This window comes from Nanorana parkeri, unplaced genomic scaffold (genome assembly GCF_000935625.1).
Source record: "Nanorana parkeri isolate BGI_ZX_2015 unplaced genomic scaffold, ASM93562v1 scaffold15, whole genome shotgun sequence".
Lineage (NCBI taxonomy): Eukaryota > Metazoa > Chordata > Amphibia > Anura > Dicroglossidae > Nanorana > Nanorana parkeri.
In genome coordinates this window covers 1755045-1769023 of record NW_017306283.1, presented here as the reverse complement: position 1 = coordinate 1769023, position 13979 = coordinate 1755045, and the positions used below count along the sequence as shown (strand labels likewise).

The following is a 13979-nucleotide window of genomic DNA, read 5'->3' as shown; positions in this document are numbered from 1 at the left end:
TCCCCCCTTAAACTCACACAACCAATGTTCTTGCAAATTAAAAAAAACAGCTATGTACCTGCCAAATATCCCTACTTGGTCATCCAAAATAGTTCTGAACACACAAAGTCTGGTTTAAGTGTGAGATCTGGCAGATCAGTAAAGGATGGACACCGGCACTCCAAAGCAAGTTCAGTACGTGTTTATTACCGTGTTTATTAACGTACTAGTTGCAAGTAGAACACTATAGAGTGTTCTACTTGCAACTAGTATGTTAATAAACACGTACTGAACTTGCTTTGGAGTGCCGGTGTCCATCCTTTACTGATATTTTGTCGGAAGCCACCCGCTGACACCTGCTAAACTCACCCTCCATTTTTTGGAGCAGCGGCTCTGAGTGAGATGGGTACACGGACTGTATCTGGCAGATCAGGGCACATGCCGGTTCTTAATTGTTGGGTATTAGGCATTGATGATGTAATAGATCAAATTTCAGAAATTTGTTCAGATATTTTGATCAAATAAAAGGAAACATTAATGGCCAAACAAGGTGAGTGAGCTTCCCAATCACATCATAGACCCCTCTGCTCCAGTGATGGACAATTGGCTGTTCCCCATACCATCCCATACTTGATGGCTAAAAAAATTACTACAGGACACAAACTCGGCTTCACTCTCAGACTTTACCATTGCTAGACCCAGAATTCAAACAGGCTTAGTGAATAAATAATATTTAGGTAGATATTAGTATAGTTAAAAGGACTTGATGTTTTAAACCCTATGGTAGGTTGGCAATCCTGATGTTGGGATTGATGTGGTGCAAAGGGGGATAGTAGGTACATCATCACACTTATTAGGTGGGCATCCTCCTTCTTTGAAATTTCGTTAATGAGCCCATAATTTCTCCAGAGGGCTCAATGTTACTTAGTTACTCAAAAAGTTACTTGAGAGGAAGCCAAAATAAAAATATTAGACTATTTAGAGATTACTTTACCAAGCTTCTATCTAACAAAAATGTTTCTGCTTGAAGTACCCCCTGGTTAAGAATTCTGTACAACTGTTCAAGACTAATGGAAAGACCAGAGTTCAGATTTAAAGTGTATGAAGAACTAAAACCTTGAGGATATTTTCCTTTAATTACTATTCTAAAGAGACAACAGGGAGTGAGAGGAAATCTATAATGATGCCGGAACAGGTGTCCCAATTGGAAGATTCCTCCTCACCCACTGTTCTGGTAATAACTGTAAGCGTTTGCTTTCCTATCATGTTCCGTCCCAGTGATAATCATGGACCTCAAGAAAAATAAAGAGGCTGAATCTCCCCATCAAAGGCACATACAGAAAGAAAAACTTGGCAGGTGTTCTAATTCTACTCTACTCTTTCCAAAACCTAAAAAAAAGTTTTGGCTATACTGTACATACACCTTAACCAGTAAGGACTCCAATCAAAAAGTAGACCCCCATTTAGCAATACCAAAAACAAGGAGATGATTACCACATAGGCTGTTCATGTGTCTGCTTGGAGCAAAACAAATCATAAACTAAAGAAAGATCAATTTGACCCTGTAGTGTTTGCAGCAAGCATAACTTTTATAAATAAAAAACGTAAGATTAAATGATTAAGCCAAGCCAATAAACAAGTTCTTCCTCACGTGGCCCATATTTAGGTAAATAAATCTTAACTTTAAATAACCAGGATCCACTCTTTCCTGAATGCAATAAATCATGACTGCCCCTCCACAGTTGGATGATGGGATGTTAAGGATCAGACACCACCACAGCTCACAAAAAATTAAAATGAAGGAAAACGCCCATGTGCCCAAAGCCTTACTCACAAGAGTAGGGAAGGTAGGCACTGACTTTCTTCTTGCATTTGGAAGCTTCACCATCCACTGTTGCTATGTATCTGTTACCCTGGCAGGTCTAGAAGGTTAAGTCGTCAGGTTAAGTTACAGTGTCACACATCACTTGCAACAATGTTCTGTTGCAAGCTACAATACAAAAAACAGAATGATAATATATAACTTTCTGTCTCCTGTTTTTGATCTACAGCTGCATCACTTTTTCATGAATTACATGCTTGCTACATCTTTCTAGTAACCTATGTACAATGCAAACAGGATGAGTGTAAAGCTTAAAGAGAACTTGAGCTAGCCTTGAACTGAAACACCAGAACCACATCACCAGCTGACTGCTTATCTTTAGCAGCCATATCTCCACCGGAATGGTCCCAGAAAAAAGGAGAACTCGAACAGAGATGGCTAAACAGTCCTAGGATTTCAGCTTAGAGATTTCAAATGTCCAAGAGACAGAAGAAGCCAATGGCTAGTTAAACTCGACTTGGTCATAAACATCAAAGGACCACTGGATATACAAGCTTCATCCTATTGTCTGACTATGTCTTATGGCCCAGCTTCAGGTAAAAACATAGCTGCTTCAGATGCCTATATCTATGATACAGAACGAGGAAAAGGGATAAAGGTGCAAACACCCACAAAGCATTCTTATCTTGGGTGAAAGACAAACCCTAGACAAGGATTTCTAACCTCTTTGTCTTCTTACCTTAAGACCTTTCAGGCCTTGCTGTCTGCAGGCACACACAAACATGATACTGTCACGCAACTGGGCAAAACACAGCCAGACTGGGTAATGGTCATCTAGTTTCTATGGCCTTCTTTACCAGTATCCACCTGTATAGAACCGTTGTACCCTTAGGTCCTGGATTTGATCAGCAAGATTAGGCAGTGGTCATCTAATATCTAAGGCCAGCTTTAACAGTATCCACCCACATCATAAAAAAAACCCCTTGCAGCTGTAGATTCTGGGTATGTATGTTGTCTCTAGGTTGTCATATATTTCCACCAAGTCTTTTGGTTCCCTCCAAAAACCCAAAGCATATTGGTATGTTAATTTGTGCTGTACCAAACTGTCCAGTGTGCATGAGTGTTGAAGTGATGTTAGATTGCATTCTACTTCACGGTAGAAACTGAAGGGAATAGTTCAATGTACTCTACATAATACATCCTCACTAAATAAATACAGGAAATACAAAAGAGGTAATCAAATCAGTGACCTGCTAATGATATTGTTGGAGACAACAAAACTATGGACACAGACTACACAAGGCTGGTGTAACCACAGCCACATAAATGGTGTTAGGGCACTTAGGTCCTTATAATGAAGCAAGCCTGGCCAACACACATGAAGAGAAGCTGTTGGAACCTGGTTCCAACTAAGCCCTGCCCTTTCCTGCTAAGCCCCACCTTCTGCCACATATCATGACACTCAACTTCAAACAATAAGAGAAAAAAAAGTGTATGGACTATCGAAACTCTCCGTGGGAAAGGGATATTTTTATACAAGTTTTACACATTTTTATTTGGTAATTTCCTTGTGGCTACGCTGAAATGTATTGAATCCTTGGAGAAAGTTTGGAGTTCACATGATACCTTTCGTTGGCAAACTAGTTTTTAAAGATGAAAGCTTTCAGGGGAACACATTAGGTTCTTTTGGCAGTTATTATAGAATTGGATGTTACATCCTACATCTTAATATGTACACATAGACAGCAAAGTGATTATAATCCCTAAAAAATATTTTTGCCTTAGATACACTTTAAACCCATAAAGAGTATCTCATAAAACTCCAAACTTTCCGCATTAAACATTTGCTAACACAATAATTGACTCTACAACTGAACCCTTAAGAAAGTTTGTATACACCAAAAACCTTCATAGTTAAACCTTCAAAACCTCCTCCTCTACACTCATTCACAGCATGATGTCTACACATGTGCACCTCCACCAACACGAGGACATTTGAGACAATGATGAACATGGAAGTGAGTCAGCAGAGCCCCAGCTACCTTGTGCTCCAGGCTGGAATCTTTAAACATCAGTGAGAAAGGCTTGATATGCTCTCTTCTCAACTTATCTCCACTCCGCAAGTCGATGGTGTGCTCTATTCGCTTGTTAATCTCCTCAGGCCCAGATTGGACATGCAAAGCTTGTGCAAGATGGTTTGGAAGCAGATTTATTGAATTTCTTGTTAGAGCAGCCAGAGTCTAAGGGAAAGCACATGCAAAAAAATAAAACCTGCTAGTCCCCTGGGTTTAAAATGCAATATATATATATATCGATATATAAAAATGTATTTTTTTTTCAGAACAGGTTGCACTGCAAGTCAAAACAGCATTCCATGCAAATGTTAGAGAAGAAACCAAACCAAGAAAGTATGAGAAGGCTTATTTAAAGAGGACCCGTCACCATTGTACGAGCTAACGTCATGCTTTAGTCATTTGTGACATTTTTAAGTGCAAGATCTTTATCCTTCCATCGAAACAATTGGCTTAACTTTTGGCCAAGAGAGGGGCCACGGTATCTATTTTACAACATGCTTCTTATATACCTCTTATCTTACATCTTAGCCCTAATCTACGTCATTTTTTTTCTAGACAAAAGTAAATAAATGCCCAAAAATGCTTAACTTTACTCCCATTTCACTAATGTCCACCATGACAGATAGGATACTGATATAAACTCCAGTCAGAGGTAATAGCTAGAAGCAGAAAGTTCACACAACAGCGGACAGGTGATTTTTTGCAGCCCCTTTACTCCTCATCTTGATATCTCTCTCTCCTTCTGTGAATTAAGTTTGCCAGAATGATGTCAGGCAGGAGAGGAATGGAAAGGATGAAGAGATGGCTTTACTAGGGAGGATGAGGGTGGTTAGAAGGAACAATATACAGTAAACTAAGCATCTACTTAGTCCTCCTGCTTAAGAGGGAGTTCTTAAATGGACTCCATGATTATAATTCTCAACTTAGGGTCAGGCGAACTGTTACTGTGGAAGGGCATAGCTTGGAAAATATCTATTTTTGGCAATTAATGTATATCAGGAGATTTTATTCCTTTTATTAAACATTATAACATTTCCAAAAAGGGTCAGGTCCTTTTTAAAGTGAAGTAGCTAATATTTATGAGAAAGCAACCTATTCATTCACTAGGAACTAGTTTTGAGAACATGGTTAGGGTGGATGTTGGTTATAAACCCATGGTATGAACAAAGCTGTACTATGCAAACTTAGAAACTAACACCACCCCAGCAAAGCGGGCAGCATCCTCCCTCTGAGTCACACAAAACAACACAGTAGCCCCATTGGCCAAATGAAAGGTGCCCTAATGTATTGCGGGAAGCTGGGGACTGGGCCAGATGTTTGAGTTAGAGCAACGGTCAGGATCTCAGGAAGCATGTGTCCAGGTCTTGGAAGCCCCCAAGATGTTTTGAGATCAGTAAAAAGTGTGTGGTGCTTTGCCAGTCTGCTGTAATTTTGTTGGCGGTTCACTTTGGAATTGCTGTCTCCGACTTGATATAAGCTATGTACATAGTCTTAGGGAACCCAGAGTCATGATCTACTCTTCATGCTATTCATTTCTACCCACCCTTTTCCACTGAGGCTATTATAAGTGTGTCTCATTAAGTTTACATTCAATGATTAAACCAAACGTGGGAAACATGGAGGCCCGCTTCTTCTGACCACTCTTTCTAAAATTACTACTTGCTCGGCCACCATGTCAATACTCTTGGTTTAAATAATTAGCCTGTATTAGTATGAGTAATTAACCTCGAACAAGTGTGTGGATATGGAAGTATGGCTTTTTACTGACTTTTCTCTTCTCCATATATAATTCAGGAAAGTAACTCAGAAAATACGGAATCCATTGGATCAGGATAATAGCCTGGCTCCCAGCATTCTCAAAAGGTCACCAAGCGTAGCTCTCATAGATCTCTCACAGATCACTAAGCAAAGCTTTACACCCTTGTTTTTACAATGCGCATACTAGGGTTACATTTCAGTTCTAAATGGTGCAGACATTTTTAATAAACTACAGCAAGCAAGCAAAATGCTGTGCAAACCATGGAAATCAATCAGATATTACCTTTTAAAAGCTAACATTTGGTGCTATTGGTACCACAGAGGCTGCTTTTGGTAATGAAATAAGCCCCATTACAGCTAGTTATGCCAATTGGCAGATGTGGTGGGGCATAAGTGTGTTTCATCAATGTGTCTAGGATTCTTATGTGTATGTTATGATATCTAAAGGCACAGAAAACAGTAAGAACCAACAATCAGGATGGCTTTTTTTTTCCTGATGTAACGCCACTGTATTTTTAATGAGTCTAGATTGGTCACTGGCTTTTCCACAAGTTGGTTCTCTTTAACCAGCTATTTCTAAATTTTGTACCAGGAAAGTGGGTGGCCAGACCAAAGCTTAAATTAAAGACCAAGTTAAAGCAGCTTTTGATGAAGTGTTAACCTTCAATCTGAAGCTGTTCCACACAGTACTTCTTTGCTGCCACTAGATGTCCTCAACCTTATGGGTTGAATGAGGGGCAGCATCATTCAACCCACTTTCTATGGTTTTAATTAGAGATTCACCAATACTGTTTTTTTGGTATCGAGTACAAGTACTGATATTTTTTTCCCTGTACTCGCCGATACCAAATAACGATACCGGAAGTCCCATTAGGGAAGCTGGGCGGCGTGTAATGACTCACCACCCAGCTTCCTGTTTAGCCAGGTGGCAAGTCACCAGGTGGTGACAAGGAAGCATGGGGTCGGCTTTCTAGCCAATCAGGAAGCCTGGAGGGCAGGTGATTACATCCCGTCTGGCTTCCTGATTGGCGTTAAAGCCGGCTCCATGATACCTCTTTATCGTTTCATCTCTTTATCGTTCTCCTCCTATCAGCATGCCCCCTGTCAGCACATGGACTGATTTGGCCCCCTTTCCCAGGCTTGATAACAAGTCAAATAAAAAACCCCCCAGATAATTGAGGTGCTCAACAACAGGTGAGGCCGTCTGGATGGGGGGAGACAAATAATTGGTATACTCTACCCACTATTGTCCACACAAAGTTTAAATATATTTTTTTTAATTAGAAAGAAGCTACTCATATTACAGCAGGTAAAGAACATGGTTGGTGTGGACAAAAGCTGCAAGACCAATCAAGTTCCACCAGATGTTTGGCCCAGTCCACGTTACTGCCTTCCCTAAGAAATGTATTTACTTCTTAGAAATTGTGCAATTAAGTATTAACATCAGCTGTACTTTACAACAAAATCTAACCAGCCAATTTGGTAAATTCTTACCAAGCTTGGAACACTGTGATACAATGCTAACATTTGCCAAATTCCAGACGAAATTGTGGCCTGTGTGCGTCATCAGGGAGGGCACAGAAGTGTAAATAGTTATACTGTCACCTGTCCACTAAGTAGATGCAGGTCACATGACCAACTATAGCTCTGCTTTCTGGATGCCAATGTTTGCAGGGTCTTCATTCACTTTTATGGCATCAGTTCCCTGGGCTCAGGCATTACATCTTAAGGTAGTTTCACCGGGAGCCAAAATGCTACAGGGTCTGCCTGTTGACTTCAACAGTTAAAACTATTTTGTAAAAAGAAGCCACATTTTTTGTTTCTAGGCTCTGTAAATTTAGGCATTTATGTAACATTTTCATTTTCCCCATGATTATAAAGGCTTCAGAATAATCCATTGTGCTCAAACGGTCTAAAGCTGCTTGACATAGACAGGTGGAGTGATGAATTTCAACAATTAACAAGGGACACAAGGGGTCCTTCTAATGCCAATACATGCATAATGATTTCAGTACAATACACCATTATCGGCACATTTTAACTATGAGCTACAAGCTTAAAAAACTCTAGGGAATGTTAATGTGATTCCAGAAACCATCTGCTTGTATAAAATATTTTTATATAAAAAGACAGTGAATGATCAGGATTTACATAATTAGAAAACAGTTTTGTGCATATTAAAGGACAAATATGTACCTTTGGTACACATCATCCTTATAAAACATGGGCTTTCCCACCGGAGTGCAGGCCATCTAGAGAAATACTTACTTCCTGCCCATACCGCCTTGCTTCAGAAAATGTCCCTGCTGGGTCCTTCTTCATCCTACGCATTTTCGCCGTGGCCCTATTTATACCTATGAGAGAGCAGTACTCTGCAGGACTGCTGGAAGCCGTGATGAGTACTGCTACCCTTAAGAAAGGTACGGTTTTCCTTTAAGAATTATTCTGTATTTTCCAATGGGCAGCTAGGAAATATGTCTCAGGCAGAGTCCATGGACTCTCAGGACTACAAGACAGCAGACTGGCTCATGTTTCCTGTCTGTATTTAAACTGGAGAAATGTACTCTTGCTTAAGGCAAATCTGGGTGGACCAGAAGCTTAGGCTGAAGAGCTGTTGACTTCAACAGTTCCAATTATTCTTCAGTACTGTGAAGAACGAGTGTCAGGAACATAACCCAGCATTTATATCTACAGAGGTAGCAGAGTCATCTTAATCCTATGGATTAAGGCGACTCAACCAATCACCATGGAATGTGTAGATGTTGATTGTCCAAGAACAGGAAGGGAGGTGTGGAACCACCCTGTTCTGGTTACATACCACCATCCCATCCAAACCTATCCCTCAGGAAGTCTGCATGGGTGTTAATCTTTTAACTCACATGGCTGAAGGTGTGAATTATTGTCAAATCACAAGGGTAGAGATGTTCAAATGGCATTATACGTAGAACACACATGGTGTTAAAGGCTCATACCCCTGTTCAGGGACGGTTGTTCCAATTTGATGGTGATTGGGCTTGGATAAGCTACGAAACATCTTTAATGTTGCAGAACAAGTCCAGTTGACTAACTACTACTAGTGGCACTGGTCAGGGTTTAGAACAGAAAGGGGATACGGCTTATTCTCAGCCTACAGAGAAGTTGAGGCCCCTCTATACAGCCTGGATCAAAGTTCCAGCCCTCCTCCCCAATCCCAAGAGGTGATTTGAAGACAATTACATCAGAGGTTCCCTTCAATTTTTATTTCTAATTAAAGTGTACCTTTAAGAAGTTCAATGTTAAATCAATGAATGTTTTCACTAAGGACAAGACTTTTTTTTCTCTCCTATTATACCATATATAGCCAATAAAAATATCCAACTGGAGCAGGAAATTGCATTACCGTAAAAAAGCCAATAAATGCGTGAGTATCAATTAACCTCTTGAAAGAGCTTCTTTCACACGGAAAATGTACTAAGGGAATAGACGTAGCTCTGAGAAAATGAAGCGTCTCCTCCCCCACAGCTCCACAGAAAGATTCCTCTCTCATCTTCACAGTTTTAGGCAATTGACACTACATTAAACAGACTGAAGAACAATCTGGCCGAATGCGATTAGCATGTGATACAGACTTGACTTACGTGCTCAGAAATGATTCTCTGACATGTGATATGGTTAATGGAAGAACTCTAACCGAAAAAATGAGCATTGTTTAAAAAAAAAAAAGATTAGCAATACTCTATGCTTCAGACAAACATGATGATAACGTCACTGAGGCTATGTTCACACCAAACCAATGGGGTGCCTTGTAGTAGTGCAAGCCTGTAACACCATGCACTGACGTATGCTCCATTGGGCAGCCCATTTAAAGGGTTTCTAAACCCTCCATTTTTTGCATATATCTACTGCTAGCAAGCAGTAGATATATGCAAAAAGTAAAAAAAAAAACGCTTTAACAGTACACTTACCCCGTCTTCACTGCGCGCTACCGTCCAATAAAACAAAACTGCTCCGGCGGCCGCAAAGCAACTTGGGGCAGGCGCATGCGCAGTTCGGATTTTCGAACGGGAGACGAGCAGAGACGCAAGGTAAGTCTATGGACGCGTGCACCCGCATGCAGACATTGCTGGATCGGAAGTGCCTGCAAGGACAGTAGAGTCAGCGCTGGATCGGAGAGCCGCCGCCCCGCTGGAGGGACAGATGAAAACATCAGGAAAGAAGAAGATCGGATTAAGAGACATCATTTAAGGTAAGTGCTGACATTAACATTGGGGGAGGGAAATTTGTTTTGCCTTTAATGTCACTTTAAATTAAAAGGACTGGCAATGCACCTCAATGGCCCAGAAATTGTATCAGCACCTTTTTTGGCAGCGCATGTCAGTGTTTCCATGCGGTGTAGCGCACTTCTGATGGCAAGGTGCATTGAGGTGCCATTGCAGAATGAATGGCACCACATCTTACCATCACAAGTAGCGTACGTTTACGCAAAAGCAGGGATCTGTCAGGGAAATTCAGTCCTTGCGGCTACCATCACCAAGACAGAAAGGCAAACCCAAACTGTAAAACGGACGGTGACTTAGGGTGAGCTTCCAGTGCGTTGCAGAAAAATACAGCCTCTCAGATTTCTAGTGTTGGCGTCTATGTCCCATTGGGGGATATTTCCCTTCATTTCTTGTCCTGGAGATGCAACAGGAAGTGAGAGGAAATCTGCAAAGAGAGAGAAATCCCCCCTTCTAGAGATTTGTCACTGCAAGAAGCGCCCCATTAAGAGTCTGTGTCCACTAATGTGCGTTAACTGGCATTTTTCTGCACTTGCTCGACGCCAGTCACCACACATGGAGTGAACCTGAATTGGACCTGGTATCAACCTTTTGCAGTCTACTGTGAATCAGAGCACATAGAGTGGGAAGGAGAAGCAGGACAAGGATCCAATCAAGAGATGAGATCATCAGTGTGCTACTTCTCCTGTCACTGTCCAGTCAAGGGGTTGGGGACCTGTAGGTGAGCAGCGACCTGAAACTGTAACAAAGAAAGCCCGGGCAGGGCCATGCTCCCACTGAGGTGGAGCTGTGTAAATCTCTGGACTGGATGGACTGAAATACAAACCCTTTGGCAGGTAAATCATTATATGTATTTCACCTGTGTATTGAGCTGTTGCCTGGAACTGCATTTTAGGTGAGCCTAAATTCTGTCACGTTACATTTGGGTGAGACGGGGAATTTCAGCCGCTTTATAGCCCGGAGTCACAATGATTCCCGCTGTGTGTGACTTTCAGGGACCATTGCAGAAGCCAGGCTTCCGTACATCTCCACATTAACAAAGAGGAGAGGGAAGCATTGAGTTACTGGCACTCTCCCTTCCTGCTGGGACTGTAAGTGTGACAAACACACAGCGGGGACCCCGCTTCCAGGATGCGTGCGTCTGAAGAGCCGCCAGCACTTCATCCCTCAGTCCGTGATTTAATAGTTTGTCACACCATCCCTGCCGTTTCCATGGCACTTGTCTGTTTCTGAACACACTCGAAATGCAGACGCTGTCAGCTCTGTTGAAGGAAAACTCCCTTTCCGTCAGCTAATGTGCCCCGCAGAAGTTCTACATTTAAAGCTGAACTCCGAGCGGATATAAAGGACACAAAGTAACACAGTTCTGCATTCATTAATACTGTACCTCATTAAATGTATCCAGCTTGACTTGGAATCAGCTGCTTGCAGTCGCTTTAAAGCAGGGCTCAGACCGGGAGAGAGAGAAGCAGCATATGCAGCCTATCAGTTGTGCTGCAATGCATAGATCATGCTGATAGGAGGTGAGAGCAGCGGCAGTCCTTGGAGCTGTGGCGCAACATATGTAAGCAGCATTGTCAGGTTCCCTGATTTGACATGGGCACCTGGGCTTCAATAGACTCTGAATAGGAAGTAAGCCCTTCGTGGCCAGAGGCTATTACACGCAGTCCCTAAGTTACAAACATCCAACTTACATACGACTCCTACTTACAATCGGAGGCTGTTACTGTACAGCAGGGGGTCCCAGGCTGCCGCCAAAGCCACTGGACCAGCGCGCCGCTGACTCGTCCCTGCTCTCTCCGTGATGTGATGATCGATCACCGGCACACAGACACAATCTACCACCGGGACTGGGAGACTATTACATCGGCAACTGGTGAGCGGAGGGAGCCGGTATTTGACTGGATTCGCTGTAGCACGACGGGCATTGAAAGGAGCTTGCTGTCCATATACCATCTACAACTGGCGAGGGGAAGGAGCCGGGATCTTACCGGGCTCGCTGCGCCGCGACGGGTAAGGATACCTGGGGATATCCGCTAGAGTGCCGGGGAACCTTGCACGTATCGGTGAGCTGATGGACCGGAATTACAGCTATTGAGAGGGGTTTGCTGTCCATATACCATCTGGTGAGTAACCATCGCTTGGGGGGCTCCAGATCGGGTGAAGAAAAATTGTGGAACTTTCACCAGAATAATCAATTTTTCATTTATATTTTATAATCTTTATTTTTCTATTGATAACTTTTTGATATATATATATAATTTTTGCTCATATATATATAAAAATTTTTTTGTCACATCACGGATTGAAATTTTTTTCGGAAAGACTTATGGTTTTCATTGTTTCATTTGTATTACATGCTTGATTGGTGCATATGCCTCATTGGTCTCACTGCTATTTTGCACTGTTTCACATATTTATGTATTTATTGTATGGGATGTACGAATAATTTTTTAGTTCACCCTTTATATACTAGATTTTACGGTTTTTACATTGTGTTACTTTGTTACATTTTTTATTCACCTATTGAGTGGGGAATCCAGTTTTTATTTTATTTTGAATGTTTGCACATTAGCACTTTTCACAATTAATGGACACCTGTTCTCTGGTATTCCATACTCACAGGGGTAGGTCTCTTTGAAGACTTATCCACAGGGTTGTTAATTCAGGGTGTTTCATATATAGCTATAAAATATTTTTTACATTTATCAAAAAACCTTTAGCGCTGTGACTACACTTCATATTTTCACATCCACACTTCTCATAGCAGCTTTAGGACCACTATTTGATTATTTTAGTTCATTTTCCAAGAGCGCAGATTTTGTTGTAATCTGCCGCCAAAGTGTACCGGACATCGTTCCAGTAGTTTAATACTACTGCGCTCGTGCTGACGAGGGGTGCCCGCCTTTTTGGGTCTGGTTCGTAGTACTGTACGTACATTACAGGAAGTTGGCTCTTGTTAGACATGCAGACGAGGGGTGGCCGACTCTTCTTCCAGGTCACTGTGAGGTTTTTACTGCTGTCTTTATCCTCATTAGAAAGATTTAATCTCACTTCCTGTCCTTGAGAAAACAGGAAGTGAGAGAAAATCTAACCCTAGGAAGGGAAATTCACTCCTGTAAGAGTGATCATGGGAAAAAGGTGTCACCACTGAAGCTTTATCCCCAATCCTTGTTTCCAATTTTCAAAATCCAATTGTCAAAGGGACAGAAAGTGAGGTGAAATCTTCTGAACAGGGGCACACACAGCAAAACAAAGGTTACAGGGGGTTAACCCTTCACTATGCTATCCAAAACAAATTGTTTTGGATAGCATAGTGGTGCCTATTGGACTGCACAATCACAGCCTATAAAAATGGTTAATACAATTTCCTTTTAGACTGTACTCTATATCGGTTTTCGGGGTTTTAAAGTGTATGTCAAGCCCAAACTTTTTTTTTTTTTTTTTAGCTTTGGCTAGAGTTGGGAAGGATTAGAACCTCTGCCAGCTTTTAATGACATCCAGAAAGATTTTTCCTCATTCGCTGTTCTGGTGACAATAATTTCAATAGACAAGAAATGAGGCAACACGGGACAAACTAGAACCTCTGTTGGAGTTCTTGCTCATTTCCTGTCTGGTGACACCGTGAGGACCCATTCACACTTGTGTTCCATTGAGCTGATGCATACCCATTAACACACATCAGGTTAAGGCAGCCAATTCATAATCGAATCTAATCCTTCAACATTCAATCCGGAAAAAAATGGGCTGGACACACACTTTAAAATAAATACTGCTTGACATTGGCTTTGACCACTGTGAGTTGCTGCAGATCAGGATGTGATCTAATAGGGGTCTGTCAAAATGGTGTCTGCATGGCCTCCGACCAAACCCAGGAACATTTGGTTCGATATTCTTATGGCAGCGGTAAAAGCAGATAAAGATTGCCCCCACTGGGAACATTTGGCTCAACGTTCTAATGGCAGTGGTAACAGCAGATAAAGATTGTGCCCCTCCCCCCCATCTTTACAAGCTAGAAAAGTGACATTCAAAGTTCTCAAAGGGGGCCCAACATCTGTCTGCTTGGCCAAAATACCCCTTAGGTCGAAG

General features: G+C 41.8%; 1 protein-coding gene across 2 annotated transcripts in view; it reads right to left on the bottom strand.

The window, feature by feature from the left end:
- ADCY8 (adenylate cyclase 8) overlaps positions 1 to 13979 on the bottom strand; it is a 242886-nt gene that overhangs the window by 64321 nt on the left and 164586 nt on the right. The window contains exon 9 of one of the 2 annotated variants that reach the window (XM_018558861.1): positions 3844 to 4041. The exons of the other annotated variant lie outside the window; for it this stretch is intronic. Coding sequence (XP_018414363.1) covers positions 3844 to 4041 — 198 coding nt within the window. The remainder of the gene's footprint in view (positions 1 to 3843; positions 4042 to 13979) is intronic. 2 annotated transcript variants of the gene reach the window in all.